This window comes from Trichoplusia ni, chromosome 11 (assembly GCF_003590095.1).
Source record: "Trichoplusia ni isolate ovarian cell line Hi5 chromosome 11, tn1, whole genome shotgun sequence".
Classification (NCBI taxonomy): domain Eukaryota; kingdom Metazoa; phylum Arthropoda; class Insecta; order Lepidoptera; family Noctuidae; genus Trichoplusia; species Trichoplusia ni.
In genome coordinates, this window is record NC_039488.1 from 1,266,468 (window position 1) to 1,287,719 (window position 21,252).

The following is a 21,252-nucleotide window of genomic DNA, read 5'->3' on the forward strand; positions in this document are numbered from 1 at the left end:
CACGGCAAGTATACGTGAAAATTACATGGATCTTGGATGGAGAGCGAGAGAGATGGAGAACTTTTAATCTTTGAGGAATTAAAGTTCCAGATTAGATCAAAATGTGTAAATAATACATATTAAACATGTCGTTGAGGTAAGATCACGGCAATTAGTCGATGGGCTGGGATGAAGGAATGCGCGCGACCGTTAGCGTCCGCCTGTCCCTGCCTTAGTTGGCACTCCTAAGAACCACCAGCGTATGGGCAACTGTCTCCATAGGCCATATCCTCTGAACATAGGCGAGGCTTTATCATTCAATACTGATATGTCATATCGTAGTATTTATATATTTATTTATGATGTACTGTGTTTTTGATACAGATTCGACGTATGTTGCTGAAATATTTAGTTTTGACGAATACCTCATAGAATAGGATGCTTACCTCCTGACATGAGCAACATTCTGATAAGTTTTCTGGAATATCCATTGTTTAAATGGATACATATTATGATATTAGGCAGCCGTCTATCAGTGACAGGGCATGTCACAAGGCTTTCATTGTTACAGTTAGGATGGAGCACTTATCACCTCACGGTAGATAGCTCACGTTCCCCTTGTCCTGTTTCACACATCGACATCCCGATAACAATAAACCGTGCTACGGCACCGCGGCAGTACGGCACGAATACCGTATGGAATTTACCCAGGATGCTCCATTACAAATAGCACCCAGATAAGAATTAATACAATGCAATTAGTTTCCTGATACGTACTAACACAATGGCTTTTAGTTTTCCAAATTAGTAAAGCTCCGCATTTCCTGTTTATACATAATCGGAAAGATAAACTTAGAAGGAGGTTGTTAGAGATTTAAACGGATTTAAAACTGCTATTATAGGACTTGTTCGCTAGTGAATACAAACCAGTAAGGTAAATAATTAGTAAATATTTGCCAAGAGTGGACATTTCGTCTTGAGCTCGCTCAACTCGGTGCCAATTAATCGTGGCCCTTCAAAATATTTACTTGGCACGCTAAAAATATCAATCAAGTCAACGCCCCGAGCCACTGCGCGATTGGTCAAGTACCTCATCAGCACGGAGGAACAATGAGCGGATGATAACACGTTATCTACGCCAGCCGGAGAGGGGCAGGGGAGGCGCCGGAAATACAACGACTCAACATGGCGGCTTCTCGGAACGTGCGTACGCGCATCCGACACGAAACTCAAGAAAACTACGCGCTGTAGCTCGATCGATGATATAATAGCAAATAGCGTGGCCATTTTTAATTGTTCTGTGAACTTTTAACGACTAATGATTACGCTAGAATAGCGTTACGTAAACAAGTACAATCTTATCATACGTAGACAAGTCAAATCGGACTACGTAAGCTGTTATCTGCAATTAAATAATTTGCATGACAATACTATTATCGCTTGTTGATCACGCACCTTAAATTTGTTAATACTACATTCTAGTAAGATTGCGAAACGGTGCAGTGATAAAACTGTGACAGAAGCCGATGATTAAAATGCGATAGTAATGCAGAATATTATAGTGGGCTTAGGGTAATGGTACCTTATTTTAGCTCTGAAATGATTTTTCAACGAGCAAAATTATTTGTAGGGTAATGGGACATTAACTGTTTCGAAAAAAACATTTTTGTTTCGGAAATAACGTTTTTTTACAGTGGGTTTGATTAAGGAGAAATCTTTCGCAAAATAACTTTCCTAAATTGACTCAAGCACAGAGAACTTTTACATAACTTATTTTCTTTTTCTTGACAAGTAACTCTCTTCTCAAAGACGTATTATTATCCCGTATCTGAGTCTGTCCTCCATTCACGTCTGTTGGCGACGTACTAATGAGTCTCTATTATTGGTGTCAGACGACGCTCGTATTTTCTTTGGCGCACATTAATTATATTCTTTATCTACGAATGCAGTGATGTGGTCTTCCCGTTCTTCACTGAGAAAGTGATTGTGATTTGTACACCTACCTACATTATTAAGTGACAATCATTGAAGCTCGGTTTTGTTCTTATGTTGTTTTAATTGTTGCCTTCACAATTATCTAACAACCCCTTATTTCTAAATAATATTATATCTTTTAATATTCCTATAACATGTATATTTCATAGTGCTTTCTGTATTACGTTCATCTTATTCATTGTCCCGCCTTTTAGGCGGGTCATAGCTGTGTACAATTTATACTACAATAAAGAATACTTGTATTTTTATTTGTTGCTATGTTAATTTTGCTTTAATAACCTTTGATACACACAGTACGAGAATCAAACCGCACGTGTAGCAATCACCTTCGGACACTTTTGAACAAAAAACCCTTGTCTTAAATCACTCGAGAATTTGACGACCTGTCATTAAAGTAATAAAATTATCTTTTATACAAAGAGAATATAATTTACGAGCTTTATCCTCAATCAAATTTGGATCTTGTGTAGTTGGTTCAAGGTTGATTTTCGAGTTAAAGGAATTGAGTCAATAACTCATATCTCAATTTTAGTTATGGCAATTAGAATTATGTATTAAAATTGTAGAATAATGTGCTTGTAAATTCATTTTAAATTTAGGGTTAGTGTTGTGCTTTTGATCGATATTTTTATCGATACTTTATTTTGTTACATAGTCATAAGGTTTAAATATATAAAAAAAAATAACCATAAAAAGGTCTGGAGATGTAGGAGATATACAAAACTCGTTCTTAAATAAGATTGCTTAATTGTTAATAAAGTTGGGCTGAACCACGCGTGGGGTGACCTCGGTTAATGTAACTAACGTAGTTAGTTTCTATCTTTGCTTTAGCCATGTTTAGTGTAATGATTTAGTTCAAAATTGAATTGTACTAAATATTAATTAAACTTAGTTCGTCCACTGTTCGATAGATGGCGTTGCGCATTCGTTCGTAGAGATTCCTTAATAAGACGCCTTCAAAATCATCTCTTGGTATTACATTCCTCTTTTCTCTGTTATTTTTGCGAGTCCCGTATAAAAGTGTTCACAGGAAACAGCTAAGCTACTAGCTTATAATTTAATTCTCAACCTTGTCATATGACTAACGATGCAGAAATTTCCTTATCAAAGTTATGTCACTCAAAGTATTGCAGTTTTAAATAAAATATGTTTTTCCAGCTGTTGAATGTAGATAAGAAAGTGTGTTTTCAGATAGGTACGAGGTTCAGTAAACATTTAAAGTTTATGTAAGTTATGCGGTGTAGCTGACGCCGCCGCCGGTGACGTGTGACGCCTTTTCCTTGTGACTATCATTATGTAGGTAAACTATCTTCAAATACAGTATACAAGCAAGCAGATAATTTAAAAAAAAATACTGCATCTCAGAAAAACACACATGGCAATCGTGGTTGATCGTAGTCACCATTATTGGTGTAAAATACAAAAAAATGCAATTACATGTACTTATTACGATTTTAATTTCGCTATGCTATGTTTAAATAAATAAAGGACATAGGTTAACAATATTTTTAAGAATAAATAAAACCACAAGACGTGAACTTAAAAAACCGGTCTGCTCTCACCACGAAACGAGAAAATCGTGTTGTAACAAACTTTACTTTTTTAGGGCTTCGTTTTAAAACAGCTTAATAAATACGTCATATATGTGAAAGACGAGCAGACACCGAGGTCTTAGTAATAGAGTCTTGTTTTACTCTTTGGAGACAGAAACCAAAAAAAAGTTGATAGTACGGATAGCCGAGAGGTTGAGGTCACGCCGCCAAACATACTGGGCGCGTCGTGTCGCGGGTTCGTTCACTGATCTCAGCATTTGTCTCATCCATTTGCCTTGCTTTGAATCTGGATGTCTATGCACAAACTCTCCGCGACCCAAGGATTAAATTCCAAACTGCGGGCTTCGTTTTATAAAAACTAACTAAAACCTAGTTAGATTTTTCTTGGTAGTTCTTTACAATATGCAAATGTAGTTTTGTGTAATTTTATTCTGTATGTCCGTTAGAACTAACTTGCTAATTAGTTACACTCACGTAACAACAGACGTTTGTATTACTCATAGCTTCACAACTTATCGCGAAACTTCAAGTTATTTACAACTGGTTGCATTTTGGTTCCTTAGTCACATATTTTCGAATAATTATTTTGGTGAACAACCTTTGAACCATTTATGATCGTGCATTTATTTTAGTATTTAATTAAAAATAATGTTATTCATATTGTAATAGGAAGCTATGCTAAAATTGTAATGAATTAATCATGTCATTTTTATCCAAATAAATATTATTTTCCAATAAATTTACGATTGCCCTTGACCACTCAATATCGATTACATACATTTTAATTAAGTAGAAAATATATGCGCATACGCACCATATAATATGTTCCCCTGCTAACGATCCGATCATCTCAAATACCCAAGGCAGTCCCATCAATACTATCAGGCGCACCGTCATCACAAACCTGAAAAAAATATTTGGGCAACTATAAATAAAAAATATCAATCCCTTTTCGTGATCCCTAGTGTAGAAATTTCAGAGATACAGCGAAGTTGACTTTAGCCACTTCAATAGTTCTTTGAGGTAGACGTAATAAGTTTTTACTTCGTCTTTTGAAAAATACTTAGACCATGGTCTTCTAATGACGTTATAGGCCGCACCGCGTCCAGCCTGATGCTGGACTAGTTTTCGTCTTTCGCTATCACTGCCCCAGACTACTTTTAATTATCATATGGCTGATGAAAATCTGTTATCAAAGCTTAACCTGCCTTTAGGCTTTTGACAAGATTTTTTAACCCCTTCAAGAATTCTTCCGGTTTCCCCACAATGTTTCTTCCACCGTTTTGCCACAGTAGTAGTCTGAGGTTTCGGGAAGTGATAATTAGTCACTAGGTAATAATCACATGAATTCCGAAAGACATTCATGCGTTCCGAATTTTAGCTACGACAGTCGACTTGATATTTACTTCATTGAAAACACTGAAAACTTACTTATATTTAACTGCTTTTATATGACTTGACGAGAAAGACAGGCGCCATATTAACAGGGAAGTGTATATGAATATACAGATGTTAGCTGCAAGTAGTATTGACAACACGCTATACATGTAATACCACTGCTGCTTTTTATCTGAAAGAAGTAAGAAAAAATAATAATAATTAATCAGTCATCAAGTACGGAAGACATTTTAAGGTGATCTTTTAGTAGGTGTCAATTGTAAAGCATGCACTAGAGTCATCATTAGAAGCTTCGAAAACAGCCTACTTGAAATAAAATTGATTCTGATTTTAAGAATGTAACTTATTGAAAACAAACAACCGAACTTTTTGAACGTTACTCATAAAGTTGCTACTTTGAAGTGGTGAATTACCACCGAATGGTCCCTGACACAAAACCGACGTCAGCGAGGCAGACTCAGACGGAGATGGCGGGATGACCTGGATCAATTTTTACCGAACTGGTCACTCGCAGTACAGACAAATGATAATATTTCTCTTATGGAAAAAAATACCGTACTTATGTAAGATACGCATACTTTCATGGTAGGTACACTGGTAAACGCCTTTGATGTTTTCGACGTAATATTTACGCTGTGAATTCCTTTTATTTTCACTGGCGTTTCCAGGCTCATAAGAGAGAAGTGAAAGAAGAGTGCGGAGGCCTTTTCCCAGCAGTGGGACATTCCATTCTAGTAATAATAATCTTACTGAAGAACCAGCAGTGGTTGAGTCCGATGCCAGGCTTTGCGTGTGAACCGGGGTGGAAGTTGACGATCGCCATGCATATAGTGAGGACTGCGGGAGCTCCCCACGCGTACAGTGCATACCACTTGAATTCATGCCAACTGTAGTCCAAAGTAGCAGGCCGTCTAAAAAAAGAATAAACTGTTTAAAATAAGTACCAGAGAGTAAATGATAAAAACACTGATTTAAAGTTACTAGAAGATTCAATTTAAATATAAATAGCTTATTTTACATCTTTTATTTACTATTTTAATCTGTTGTGGGTTTCTATCAGAATGCAAATTTGATAAACCTTTAAATAACAAACAAATAAATATGTATTTTAAAGTAAGGATTAGTTAAACATTATCATAAAGAATATTTTATATAAATAAGTGTGATTTTTGTGTAACAATAAATAATATCAGACTCTAACCTTGTGTTCAAAAGAACCTGTATTGATATTGCGTTTGACCAGAAAAAGGCTGCGATTGTAAAGAAATAACCTAAAAATCCTGAAAATAATAATAAAAAAAAACAAATAAAAAAGATTCTGTGTAACAAACTTCTTTGCTATTGTATTTATGATCATCTTGCAGATCAGAGAAATGAGAGCTTAAGCTTTGACAGTTGAACGCAAAAAATGGAAATATCATTCAAACAAGACAAGTATACTATGTACATAATTAATTCTATTGTTTATTTTTAATTAATATTTTTTTTACAAATTATTATTTTTCAAAAATGTATCGTTGATTTTTTTATAAAAAAACCGGGCAACAGCTAGTCTTTTATAAGTAATAATAGTGTATAATTTACAACAAAAGATTGAAGTCTTCGAAGATAAATTATTGTTGAGGGTACCTCTAGCTGCGCATAGGTCCATGTCGCTGTACTCCATGAGTTTCATAATGACCAATATCCCGAGACCGATGGCTAAACTGGTGCAGAAGTTAATAATACTCTTGCCTTGGACATCCCTGAAACGATTAAGAAGTAATTGTTGAACAGGTTCTGATATATATAAAACTTTTTGGGCGTGGTTGCCGTTTTGAAGTGCCTTACCGATTGTTCTATTATGTAAAGTATCAATTTAATGACGCCTTCTACGTTTGATTTTCCTAGAACCAATTTGACTTTAAAATGATGAGTTAAAGTTATAGGTACAGACGTCTCCATACCCTGTTTCCAATAATAGTCTAGTTTACTTATTCCAACTACCTTTTGTTAATTAATATTGTGCTAAGGAATTTAATCCTTGTTTTGTGGGGGCTTCACAAACATACAAGTCACATGTACAGACACCCAGACTCAGATAAAACTTTCGTGGCTCACACAAATGCTTGTCCTACGCGGGGATCGAAACAGCGACACGTCAACAGTGGATTTGGCGTGCTGAACTGAAACACTCGGCTATCTTTCATATCCATACTATCTTTCTAGTTTAGCCTTTCATCCTCACTCATTAAATGCTCATGCCACGCCAGAGGAGCTTTTAATTTTTCCCAATCTAATGTAGTATGCCGAATAATACTAACCTTAATTCCGGTAAAAAGCCGTATATAACTGCGGTGGCTGCTAGGAATACAACTGAGACTATCATGGTATAACCCATTATTCTGTCGTCAATTATTTCCTCATTTTCGTCGGCGCACACTATGACAGCGGGCTTCGTCTTATTAAGAGTCACATCCCGTATCGTTGTTAAGTTGCCCGCGCAATACCTGGAAAGAAAAGTAGTGATAGATAGAAAAGCGGTTAGAAAACGGATGCTCGAGCGAACTGCGGGAAAATTACGTTCCTTTTTTGGGTAGTCTTGTAAAAAGTGACACCGAATGAGGATCAAGCCAATGCTATACAGAGGAGATTAGATATCATTAAAGCTTTTAAGCATCTCGGTTGTCCTCGAAGATTCTGTTTTAAAGCGTAATAGGTAACAAATTACGCTTTCCAATAAGAAACAATTTATTAATCGGGAAAACAAGATTTTTGATGAGTGCATTTTTATTCTGTTTAATTCGTAATCCATCTCTCTATGGTAAGAGGCCTTTGACAATTAGTGGAATTTACAGCTAAATAGCAACCTGCCCCGTCTTTGCATGGGTAAAGTGGTTTTAGTATATTTATATTACAAGTATTATAAATACTAAAATAACTTTGGAAGTTAAGCTCTCCCTAAACTATTTTGATACAACTTCGTGTTAATTCTAGTCACATACAGTACCTAGGCTGCATTTAACTGCAATAATATACGTCGGCTACTTTGATTGATACTTACGAAAATTTAACTTACATTTACATTTGTGTCAATGTCAATAACCAAAACCAAACTGATAACCAAAATAATATGAAATAAATAATAAAAATAAAAGTACAAAATGCATGTAATTCAATGGACTTAAAGTTATAGAAGGTACAAATCAATCAAATATTTTGAAAGTCTTGGAAACAATTTATTCAGAGCACTCCAAGAAATCGCGGAATGACAGAAATTTGAAACATGGGAATCGTAAATAGTAAGGATTTCATATCTAGGAGAAAAGTGGATGAAGCAACAAGCAATTCCAGGAGGAGCAATGATGGGCATGTGTATCAGGCTAACTTATTGCTTATGCATATTAGAATTATCAGAAAATTACATATTAAAACAGTTGCTGGAATTTAGACCTGCAACTATGTGCATAATAATTCAATCTTTGAAACCCTAGTTCACATAAATACTTAGACCTTTGTTTACTCCTAGCTAACGCATTAGGTTAAGTAACCTGTAATGGTAGATTTGTGTGATAATTAAATAAATAAATTTATGATTTTCCGACCTGGTTCCTTTATGTCAGCAATCTCTATTTTTTAATGTCTAGTATTAAACAGCACATTACTGAGTTGATTGCAACGTCGTTAAATTAATGAATATATAGTTTTGAACTATGCAATGTGTGCATGGGTGTACGATTCGTTGCAATCGTTGCATTTTATGTTTTTAGATTGCACTTTTTGAGGCCAGTGGTTTTATGAGAATATTATATTATTATGATTATGAAACTCGGTTTTATTTCGGTTATTGAAACTATACCACGTACCAAAATTATTTATTCAGCAATATTTCATACAATTTAATAGTTTAGGCGTAACTAAACACCTGTTAAATTGCTTACCATTTAGCTAGGGGCGATGACGTCTGGCATCATGTTTTAATAATATTTTTTTTTATTATAATTACTTTTATTATCACATGAAATAATTTATGTAAAAGAGTCAAGTTCACAATAAATTACTCTAGATATAGAACTTAATTCATGTTAACTTGTATATGCAATAAAATATGTAACTTTTTGCAAGCCTATAATAAATCATACAGGAATGTTTATTGTTTAACCTCGTGTGTGTGTTTTTTATCTAGTTGCAGTCTAGTCACATTGATATAGGTTTGGTTTTCCTATTATCATAAATACCAACATAGAGAGGGCGGTTATTTATTTGGACTTGGCTTGTCACAGTGCCATGTGTGTATACATTTACAAGGAAAATGAGATTAATATCTATTATGCCAAAAATAGGACTAATCACTAATATAGTAACCGCTCTGATACACTTATTACTCTATATGTATAAAGTTAAACTATCCCTAGAATCACAGAGATTTATTATTTTCTTTATAAACGATCACTTGCGAGACGAGAGATCGCGCCAAGTCTCGCTTTTAGTGTTATGGATATTCCACGTTTGGTTTAAGGGTGGCTATTTACTGACATAAGATATTAATTAATGCAAGACGTATAAACTTTCGATTTTTTATTTATTTATTTATCACACATTTACTTTGCCATTACAGATATCTTAACCTAATTCGACATAGTAACTAAAAATATATCACCTTTACTATATTTCCTTACATACCTACTACACAGTAAGTGGCCCTTGTGAACTCACTCAGAGTACAGTTGAATAAATCAATTACATCAGCCAGATTGGTTGCTTATAGTTCAAAGAGCAAGAAATACAACAGTTTCTCGCTAGAAAATTTGACGTTGAAAATGAAGTTGTAGGTATTTTGAACCCTATTCCAGCTTAGCTAAGTTACTTGAGTTGTATTGTTAAATTGTCTACAGCTTGCGTCTGAGGGCATAGAGCTACCTCTTAAAGATATTTCAGTGTAGATGTGGATGCTTGACAGCGCACTGCACGGAGCGTGGTCTGTCTTTGATAAATATAAATGAAGAAACAATACGAATATTTATTTAAATAATGAGGTTAAATAAGGCTTCTTTCACAACTTACGCGTCGGGTTCAATTGTCTCGTCAGTTTCTCCGCCTAAGCTCAGCTTCAATTGTTGAGCTTCATTGATGTAAAAGTTCTTTACGAACTTAATAGCAACCTTACAAGTCAATGTAGCAGGCGAAGTCACGTTGGTTTTTGGATTCCAACATCCATCCCTTTTCACCAACAGCGCTTGTCCTTCAGGACAGCAGGGATTGGCAGCAAATACGTGCACTAAATGTATCGGTAACACAACTATCCATTTCATTAAACCCATTTTTGTTCGTTGCACAAACACTCAATGTTAAACACAAGTTTTTGCCGCGACTGCACTCACGCAGATGTTAGCTATCGCTGCAAGGAGTTGTCAACGTATAATTTCAGTGAGTTGCCGTTTTGGCACATTTTACTCAAGTAATTAATTTATTATTATTATAAAATTAATAATACAACACATAATTTATAACAGCATTTACTACCATTAAATGACTATAGTGAGCGAGCCATAAAAGATAAACACTGGCTGTAGCTGACTTTTTTATAGACTATTTTAAGGTGAACAATATTGTAGTAGATTATTTTGATTTATGTTGTGAGATATCTAAAATTGTTATTAATTAGAAACCTCTTGAATTATCAGTGTCTTTCTACTATGTTATTTATTATATACATAAAAATCATCCTCTTAGATCACTCTACAAATGAAGAAAACCGTATCAGAATCTGTTTTGCAGTTTTGAAGATTCAAGCTAGGGACAAGATAGGGACTGACAGAATACTTCGTTTTCTAATATTCACTTCACTGAAAACTCCTTGGCGAACTTTATAGCGATCGATCATCATCCTTTTAATTACGATGGCACTAGCACGTCCATGGATTAAACTATCAAACGCGTGCTCAACGCGCAGCACGCGCACAACCGTTCCTCGTGAAACCAGTTGAGGCACTGCCACAGAGTACATTCTAATATACTGTCGCACAGGGCCCCAACTCCGCTATTTACAAAGACCGATGAATGAATGAAATTTGGCTAAAATGTCAATTTTCGTATTCTCTTAAGCATTTTTCTAAACAATAATTCAAAATTCAGTGCGTTTCGGTATACTCAAGGTCAATACAATTAACTTACAATTATTGTATTGGCAAAATACTTAAGTGAGTTGACGACCTCCGTGGTCGAGTGGCGTACGCACCGGTTTCAAGGAGTCGTTAGCTCTGAGGTCACGAGTTCGATCCCCGGTCGGGTCAATGTAAAAATTCATATTTCTACATTGTCTCGGGTCTGGGTGTTTTTCGTACCGTCGTTGTATCTGAATTCCATAACACAAGCACAAAGCACAAGCTTTAGCAACTTACTTTGGGTTCAGAACAATATATGTGATGTTGTCCGCATTTATTTATTTATTATTTATTTGAATAGGAATAATTTCAAATTTAATCCAATTGCCATTCATTCATCGGCCATTGTAAAATAGCAGAATCAGGGCCCTGATAGTAAACTATAACTGTATAAAGAGTGGGCGCCACAGAATACACAGAGTAGAAGGTACACGAGATCGTTAACTTCGCAAAATTAAATAAATCAAAACTTACTATGTTAACCTTTATTAAAGAATTTATAAATTAGACATTTTGTGGCAAAACTAGGTTATCTTTTAAGTGTATTTCATATAACAATGCATAATCTACGAGTATAATTTTGTAATTCTACCGATAAAATAAATTGTCTGTTAAAATTATGTGAAATAATTTATACTGAAAATAGAAGAGACATTATATCTTTTTCATGTAATTTTCTTTACGCAAGTTTCAGTCGGCATTTCCTTACTGGCTACCCTGAGAAGAAACATCTAAATTATCTTCTAAAAATGTCTACAGGAAAAAAACTGAAAATGTCCAAAATTTTTTGCTATGGAGCAGTCCCTTTGTTTACTAACCGCTCTATACAATGGACGAGGTTTTAGGATCATAAGTGGTAATTTATTAAAAAAAACACACGACACTTAACCTAAAGCGCGCTCTACACTCGCGCACGCTTCGCACCGTTCCCCGTTCGTTGCAGGTACCGGCAGGAATCGCGGCGTCAATTCACAGCAAGAATCGCGCGCGAGTGTAACTAATTGCTATCACAATAAAATTAAATCAACAATAGGCTAGTTGCCTCATGTCACCATTTATAAAAATAACTTTTAATTCAAATATTATTCCGTGCAAGGGTCCGAAATATATAAACTTCAATAAATATTAATAAAAGATTGCTGTAAAAATTTAACTGAAATGTTTACTTTTTTTCTCCGGATTGTAAACACCGTCTGCCATGTTTCTACGTCACCAATATCGTAAACAACATAATGTCAAACGCTAGTTTCAGGTTTTTCGTGGTCATTCATTTATACGCCTTGAAAATTATTTATTTCACGTAAAAATACACAGAAATATACTGCAGTTCCACTGGACAGAGTTACGGGATCTCGTTTAACCAGGTGTTTCGCATATTCTCATCAGTGGGTACTTCAAATCATAACTTTTCTGGGTTCTTTATTGATGTATTCCCGCACGATACAATAAACACAATAGTGGTAATTAGGTACTATATTTATTATGGTAATCCTTTCGAAACCATGTTTTTGAATTCTGATAAAAAGGTTATGATAGTCACGCGTATTGTTTACAAGAATAGTCACGTCACGGCACAGATAATTAATAGACCACCATGGCGGACGGCGTTTTTGGCAGCATAGCGAAAATATATTTTAAAATTCAAAATATATTAGGATAGGACCTTCAAAAAAAAACTAATATTTTTTTATGATGTAATGTAATCGTATTGAACCGTTCTATCAAATAATAAAAATAGTGGCAACTAGCCTATTCACAAAAATAATCGACAATAATTCGTACTGCACTTTATTGTTATCAAATTTCTATGAGAACTATTAGTTTACATAAAATGGTTCACGTGTAGCGAGTAGATGTCCATCTACCTCGCGCGCTGCCAAAATAATGAAAACCTGGCCTAGTTAGTGACCTGCTTTTATATATATACCCAGCACAATGTTACGATTAAGTGAGGGTTTAGTTAATAGTAGTTTATGCCTGTAATTTTTTTTATATCCTAGTAATAAGTAAATATTATTAGATTAGAATATTTTTATGAAAGGCTTTTACAGACCTCATAAAGTATTAGGAAACAATGCAATGTTATCATTATATGTCAATAATGTTAAAATATATGTATTTTTTTTATTTGTTGCAGCTTTTGAACATGTTGAAGTTTTATGCGAGATTTGAAATAAGTGACGAGACAGGTGACCCTATGACCGACCGGGATATGACTCTATCTCATTATTCTAGGATAACGTCTTTACAGGTAAGCTTCAGGTCTTCATAATCATTCATATATTTATATTTCTCATCCATGTCTACATTTGAACGTTAATAGACTTCTATCAGTATTCTATGTTAAGTTTCACCCTGCTTGATTCATATTTTTTTATTAAAAAAAACGTGTTATTTTTTTTTTAGAAGGCCGCTTTTTCAAAATTTCCCGATCTACGTTTGTTTGCATTAGCAAATGTTGCTAGTGTCGATACGAGGGAGTCGTTACAAAAACATTTTGGAAATCTAAGGTAAGTCTAACTTGTGTACCTACTTATAAAGGCCTTCACAAATGTAACCCCCACGCAGAAAGACTGTTTCGACGTATCTGTCCGTGGCGTCATAGCTCCCAATCGCATTGAGCGATTACAATTTAGATTAATTTAAATTAAAGGTGGATTATGTGCGAGTTTCGCCATCTTTGATAAAATTCGCTTGAGCCGTTTAAAAAGTGGGCAAGAATGATATAAATTAATTCTAGTGCCCAGTTTTTAAGTATTGATTTTGTTTTAGTGAAAATGCTCTACGTGCCATCGCTACATACTTGAATCTAGTACCACCGGAGGGTAAAGAAGGTGATGCACCATGGCATCGAGTCGACAAAGAATTTCTGAAGGAATTACTGGTAAGCAAGAATATAGAGGTTGCTATTGATGTGGCGTTAAGTCCTTCCGTAGGTTGTTATTTTGCATAACACATTTTCCAGAGCAATTAAATTCTCACAATGCAAATTCGCTAACTGTGTTGTACGGATGTCTGAATAGCCCGTAGCCGTCTTTTTACTTTAATGTTAGAAGTTATGGATCGCATTAAACCTTAAAAAAAGTTCTGCTTGTTAAAAACCGATGAGATATTATCGGTAATTATGATATGATATAAAGGAAAACTAAAAAAAATATCATTCTAATCACCAAATGCACCAACAGTGGATATCGCCTTCCAGTGGGACAAAAATGTTTTTATTTTCCCTTATCATAGATATGTATTAATACAAAGCAGGTATATAAACATAGTATATACTTTGCACACACGTTGTAACTGGAGGGTATATTTCGTGTTCTGTTCAACAGATTTCTCGACACGAGCGTCGCATATCACAGCTAGAAGAGCTGAATTCCATGCCCTTATACCCGACGGAAGAAGTTATTTGGGATGAAAATGTAGTCCCTACTGAAATCTATAGCGGCGAGAATTGCCTGGCACTACCTAAGCTGAACCTGCAGTTTCTTACGCTGCACGACTACTTATTGAGAAATTTCAACCTCTTCCGTTTGGAGAGCACTTGTAAGTATACCTAAAATACCTAAACAGCATAAGTAGGAGAGAAATATAAAATAATATAAAATATAAAATAAGAAATATATAATATAAAAACTTACCTGCTAATAATGAAACAATTATTTAATCAGTTTTATTCTACTAAATGAAAAAAAAAACGATTTGCCCTGTGCAAAGGAAATTTATTTCGCGAATCGTCTCGCATTACCGCTACCAAAGCATGAAAAGAAACAAATATTATTAAAAACTCATTTGTTAAATATCAAATACTCAAGAAGTATTAACAGCGTAAAAAGGGGATTAATATTGTATACAATTTTCTGCTTCCGACATTACCTTTAAACCAAACAAATACACGACCGCAGCTGCATGGCGACATGTCCGCGCGAAAAGATCAAGCGAACTGATTACGTTGCCGCTTTACGGCCGGTCGCCGCGCGGCAAAAGTCGGATGCTATCCCAACTTTGGGGCTTGCGACTTTCGTCACTGGCGCCTTAATCGAATTGCCTTTTAAATGATGTCGATGTTATAACTATTTGGGCCTCTTTTTATTTATATTTTGTTTTTTCTTTTATTATATCGGTATTTTTTATAGTAAACTTGACATTTATATTACATTCGTTGATAAATAATCATATGTACTTATAGAATTTGCCGTTTGAACATAGTATAACGTTCTGTGTGTCATTGTATGTACAATTGCTCTATATTACATTTGCATAAATTAGATTATTGCCAAAGGCACTTAAATATGCATTCAATAAAGTTAAGAGAGTTGACATAATAGTTTTCTGCGTGCCATCCACTTGACTCAATGAGAATTTAATGCATCCAATCTTGTTACAGACGAAATTCGTCAAGATATTGAAGACGCCGTTTATCGTCTCGCCCCATGGTAAGTGTCCAATATTTTTGAAAGCGATTTATGTAATATATTCTACTTTTGTTGACCATTAAAGTTCTGCGTTCTGATGTTGAAGGAAGTCTTTGCTTGTCCTAATTATTTGAGCTTATCGAATCTATTTCCTCAGGCGTGCTGAAGATGGGAGTGTATATTTTGGTGGTTGGGCCAGGATGGCACATCCGATATCAAGTTTCGCAGTTGTAGAGGTCGCGAAACCTAACATAGGGGAGAAAGCACCCTCCTGTGTCAGAGCTGACGTCACGGTCACACTCAGTGTAAGGAATGAAATAAAACACGAATGGGAAAGCTTGAGGAAGCATGACGTCTGCTTCCTGATCACAGTGAGACCAACACAAGGCATCGGTAAGACACGATTACTAAAAAAGCAATTCTTAATTTCCCATAATGATATCGAATACAACTAAGTCCCAAAACTTTCCTTTACCAGGTACTAAGTACGATTATAGAAAGAGTATGGTGGAGCAGGCTGGTATCGTGTTCGTCAGGGGTTGTGAGGTGGAAGGTATGCTCGACGCTTCCGGTAGAGTCATAGAGGAGGGCCCTGAACCGAGACCAGAGCTAGAGGGAGACGCAAGAACATTCCGTCTTCTTCTTGATCCTAACCAGTACAGACTCGATCTGGATAACGCCAGCAAGGGAAACGAGGTCAGTTCATAAAGTCATGTGAGAATTTATAATTACGTTGTTCATTACACCAGACACACAGAAGTGCTATGTTTAAAACTTCTGGTAACCGTCGAAAAACAGGTTTTGTTATAAATATTTACTGAATATTTTAAGCTGCCGCATTTCTCAATGCAAGTTTTCTTGTTATTTTAGAATTTGTTTATTTCATAAAACTTTTTTGGATCTATCTCTGAAAAATTGAAAATTTTACTCGTGATCTCATTTATTTCCTTCAACCAATTGACATGCATATGAATATCTAGCTTTTCTTCCTCGTTTAGGACGTGTATGAAACTCTGAATATAGTAATGAGACGTAAACCAAAGGAGAACAACTTCAAAGCTGTGTTGGAAACCATTCGGGAGCTGATGAACACGGAGTGTGTGGTGCCGGAGTGGCTTCACGACATCGTGCTAGGGTACGGGGACCCGGGCCAGGCGCATTACACCAGGTAAACACATGTTCCATACTTCTCATGCTGACAAGTACTGGATATATGAATGTATATTAGAATTATGGTGATTTTCCCCACGTTTTTATAAACTCACTTTCTTGTTTGTTTGTCATTCCGGTTGGATTTTTGAAACTCAATTTTGAGGGACTTCCCGATAAACTAGCAGGCTGAAATTCTCAGGATAGCTTCAAACCCGATGACAATGCATTTATGACTATTGACAAAATTTGGATATTAAAATTTTTAAAATCTATTAATTTATGTGGTGAAAATGATGGTATATCAATCAATTGTGATTTTATTGTTCCTGATATTTATTTGCTTTAGAAAAAAATACTATCTTTTATAATTGAATCCATGTGTCGTAGAGACACCTACTATACAAACCTTCAAGTCAAGCACAAGATTCACATTTTATACTTTCTAGAGCAGTATTGTTTGCAGAAAACAACAGCAAGCAATAAAATAAACTTAAAATTATCTAGGTATCTCTTAGGTCTTAGATGAAATGGCGAATATGGTCGATATTATCAATATGTTGTCTTGATTCAGAATTATGCAATTAACAGTATCGAAAACGATATTCTGAGCTCCAAATGCCACTTGTAGATTCGATAACAGCATTTAACCTTAACATAATTATTTACTCCCTCTCACTACTTCGAATTTCGTTTACAATTATGTATTGTTTCAGAATGCCGAACGAAATTCCGACCCTGGATTTCAATGACACGTTTTTGGACATGGAACATTTGAGGAACAGTTTTCCAGGATACGAAATTAAGGTGCAGACTGATGATCCCAGGAAACTTGTCAGACCTTTCAAGTAAGGACGATTTTTTTTATTAAATAACGGTTTACTCAAACATATGAATCGAGATCGCTCGACTAGGACTGTTTATCCTTAATCATGAGCTGATGTGGTGGTGCTGTCGTGAGGACTCCAGTTGCTTCCGAAACTAGTAGGGTGACCGGGTGAAAGAGAATGAGTACAGATTACCGTTCTGAAATAAAAGCCTTTCCTATTAATATTATAAATGCAAACATTTGTATGGACGGATGTATGGATGTTCACGCAAAGACCACTCAACATATTTAGAAAAACTTGGCACGCAGATAGTTTATAACCAGGATAAACACATAGGATAGGTGTCATCTCGATTTTATGTTCCCCAGGGATCCTTTTCGATATGTAGAGGACGGGCCTGCGGGAAACAGCTTGTATAAAAAATATGTTTTTGATAATGCTTCATAAATAGCTTTCTTGCTCTTTAAATGTATCAGCTGACCTTCGGGATTTTGCCTGCGTGTTTTAGTTTTATGCTTTTTTTATGTTGAATCCTTGGATTTTTATTCTATTTCTATCTTCGAAAAAGAATTAATTAAAACCATTATAATTTCAGCTGTTTGCCAGTACCATAAAAATGATCTGGAAATTCCAGATGTATGATCTTCTTTTAAATACTAATTTATTTTTTGCCTTATTTTTAATGTAATTGTTCCTTTCGTGATAAAGCAAATTTAAAACTAATTTAATAATGGTATAAAGGTTAGATGTCAATGATTAATCTAATTGAGGCTATTAACCTGAGCTGTGCATAGTAAATTCTAAGAATTACGCTCAGCTCTCATATAATGAATCATTTCATACTTTTTACACTACTACTTTTTTAAGTTTTATGGCAAAACTGCATGTGCGTCACGGCATATTTATTTCTAATAATACAACACAACATTTTCTGAAAAAAAAATGTTCATCGCCTGTCAAACGTCACGTCAAGGTCTGTGATTAGCAGCGGTGACAATTTTTGAAGATTTGCCAGACTCTGGGAAATATCAAGCCGATTGGGTATTTATCGGGGATTGGCATTATGTGGGGAAATTGTGGGGATATTGACATCTTAGTCTCATTTGTAAATATGCCAGCTACGCATTCAGTGTTTTTTTATCACCAAAATTATACATGAATTATGAAGGATAGGTATGTGTTCCGTTTTGTTAAACAAAGATATATTCTATTCATTTTTATCATGGGCTTCCAAGTTGTTTCTTTAAGTTCGTCATCGCCCTAGCCTTTCCTCAACTATGTTTGGGTCGGCTTCTAGTCTAACCAAATGCAGCTAAATACTAGTGTTCCACAAGGAGCGATTGCCTATCTGACCTACTCAACCCAGTTACCTGCGCAACAACAACAACAACTTTTAAATACTCTGCACCCTGTAACGACTGCAAAGATATACATCTTTACTTTTTTCCAGTATAAATAGCAGTCGGGACTCACAATTTAACGGGCCTTCTGAAACACGGAGGAACTCGCTATCACGTAGGTAGATGGTCACCCATCCACGGACCTGCCGTGTCAAGCGTAACTCAACCTGTGATCAACCTATTTAGAGCCTAGCCACGTAGTTTACTGATTTTAGTAACACAGCGAATTATTCATTGTTTTTTGTTGATCCAGACATCTCAAACAATCTTAATAAAACCACGCGAATTTTCAGCAATATTAATAGTCGAACCAATCCGTGTGTACTTATATTATTTATAATCATTCGTAAAAGAACCATCCTGATGCATTGATTTAAGTAATCTGGAATCACAACTGTGTTTTTCTGAATAGCCTGGATAAATAACATTGCCCGCGGTACCAAGACTGACGCGTGTTTATCGGGTTAGCCCGACTTATTTCGTACCTAACCAGACTTCTTAATCATGATCTGTCGCGACGGGGTGGGGTCGCGATAGCTTGTCGCGTAACCCGCCGACACCGTCGCGCTCTTACTCCGTTTGGATTCGAAAATAATAATAATAAGAACGAATTTGTTAAATCTCAGGCTCACTGCGATTAGGCCAATATGATACAATCAAATACAAAATAAATATATCATAAACAATGTGATATATTATGTAACAATACTGCTATGATTGTGGGTATCGAAAATACGTCAGCAAAGAGTTCAAATATCGCAGATGCAAATATTAATAACCCTATTATAATTTTAATTGATGTAAACGTCTGGACTCCGGGTATTATTGCTGGCGCCAAAGGAAATATCATATTGTCAGTTATAATTGAAATTCTTATCAAGCATATTATTGTTATCACGACAGCAAGTTTAGATAAATATTAATTATAAATCATCAAGCTTGGCCTGACATAATAGCCGCATGAAACGCGATATGTTAGCAATATAAATATGAAGTGAATTTCTGAATCAGGACTTCGGAATCGAGAGGAGACCGTGTTAGGGTGACATCGATCTGTACGAATGATTGCAAAGCATTGCCATACACCGACACAAAAACGCGGATGACGTATCACGGCGGTTCAGGTTAAGTCAGTAAGAGTCTGACACTACCCATTTCCACCCCCGAGGGAGTGGGTGTGAGGATTCCCCTGCCTTACCAATAAAAAAGGGTGACATTGATCTCGTGCAAAATCTCAAAAAAAAAACATCAGAAACATTTCTAGTGTTTTCGATGAGATCAACCAATATAATCAATTTGATGATAAATTTAACAATCCTACCCTTCATTTACGATCTTTTTAATGAGATAAGTTTCACTTAAATTTAAAAAAAACTCGCGCACTAAGGAATTAAAGCCTTGTATCGCGGGGGGTTTCACATACACAAAGACAACCAGACTTAGGAGAAGCATAGTGGATCACATAAAAGTTTGCGCTTCGAGGAGATTGGCCTCGCGACACGCGCTCGAGAGATTTGATTAGTTGGCTCAACCACATGGCTATCCGTGCAAAAAAAAACAAACCACCGCAAAGAGATTTCAAACGATGTTAGCGAGTACCCAAAAAAGTTCAAGAGTTAACTTGCCTCCTTTATTGCAGGGTGACATTCGAGAATGTTCTTCGGAAACAAAAGCAGGGTGAGGATGCCATGGATGAGGACGAGCCGCGGAAGGTGATCCTGGTAGAGCCGCACGTGCAGCCCAAGAGAGGACCCTACCTATGCAACGAACCGAAGAAGTAAGTGTTCACTAATCCCGGAATATTTCGTCAATCCCTGAATATTTATCTCCAAACAGATTAGTATCCATCTTTCCTAGTTATTTTAGAAAGTAGAATAACTACCTAAACAAAAAGTGAAAAAAATATAGTGATCCCGGAAACCTGGATTTCAAACCTTCCGCATATGTAAATGTATTCTAGTAATGGACAGTGTCTAGACTATTAATTCAAGTAAAAGGTTTATAGAAGTTTTAGAGCTTCATTTCTAAAAACTAAATAGCTTTGTTCTATTTGTTCAGTTTTTGCTTGGTAGCGTCTCTAGGATCTCTTCAAATTCTTATTATCCTCGTATGATCGCAGAGTTACCTGTATTTGTATAATTTTGTTCGACGAAAAGTAGGTACACAATCCAATACCAAAGGCCCGAGACATTCTTACGCTTGACATGATAAATTACATGGCGGCATCCTTTGAAAAGACTACGTGTGTATCTGATGCACGTTGCAATTATAATACAATCATTAGAGTTCATTCCCGCCTTTTTGATAAAGACGTTATCACTATCCAGTGGGCCGCTACCACCTCTGGCCGTTCCAGAGGTGGTTTTGGAAACGAGATGCCGTACTTCACGCTG

At 35.7% G+C, this 21,252-nt stretch overlaps 2 protein-coding genes across 3 annotated transcripts in view; one reads left to right on the forward strand and one right to left on the reverse strand.

The window, feature by feature from the left end:
* LOC113498531 (G-protein coupled receptor Mth2-like) overlaps positions 1-10,961 on the reverse strand; it is a 32,836-nt gene extending 21,875 nt beyond the window's left edge. The window contains exons 1-8 of one of the 2 annotated variants that reach the window (XM_026878562.1): positions 10,728-10,961; positions 9,969-10,302; positions 7,229-7,414; positions 6,555-6,670; positions 6,127-6,205; positions 5,676-5,836; positions 4,959-5,097; positions 4,342-4,431 (exon numbers count right to left, since the gene is read on the reverse strand). In XM_026878562.1, coding sequence (XP_026734363.1) covers positions 4,342-4,431; positions 4,959-5,097; positions 5,676-5,836; positions 6,127-6,205; positions 6,555-6,670; positions 7,229-7,414; positions 9,969-10,225 — 1,028 coding nt within the window. In that variant the 5' untranslated portion in view covers positions 10,226-10,302; positions 10,728-10,961. Of the gene's footprint in view, positions 1-4,341; positions 4,432-4,958; positions 5,098-5,675; positions 5,837-6,126; positions 6,206-6,554; positions 6,671-7,228; positions 7,415-9,968; positions 10,303-10,720 lie in introns of both variants that reach the window. The other variant, XM_026878561.1, reaches the window with a different exon arrangement.
* Positions 10,962-13,177: 2,216 nt separating this feature from the next.
* Positions 13,178-21,252, forward strand: part of LOC113498637 (RNA helicase aquarius-like) — a 35,246-nt gene continuing 27,171 nt past the window's right edge. The window contains exons 1-10 of the mRNA XM_026878725.1: positions 13,178-13,319; positions 13,475-13,578; positions 13,841-13,952; positions 14,398-14,611; positions 15,453-15,501; positions 15,638-15,873; positions 15,959-16,176; positions 16,479-16,648; positions 17,346-17,477; positions 20,499-20,636. Coding sequence (XP_026734526.1) covers positions 13,182-13,319; positions 13,475-13,578; positions 13,841-13,952; positions 14,398-14,611; positions 15,453-15,501; positions 15,638-15,873; positions 15,959-16,176; positions 16,479-16,648; positions 17,346-17,477; positions 20,499-20,636 — 1,511 coding nt within the window. The 5' untranslated portion in view covers positions 13,178-13,181. The remainder of the gene's footprint in view (positions 13,320-13,474; positions 13,579-13,840; positions 13,953-14,397; positions 14,612-15,452; positions 15,502-15,637; positions 15,874-15,958; positions 16,177-16,478; positions 16,649-17,345; positions 17,478-20,498; positions 20,637-21,252) is intronic.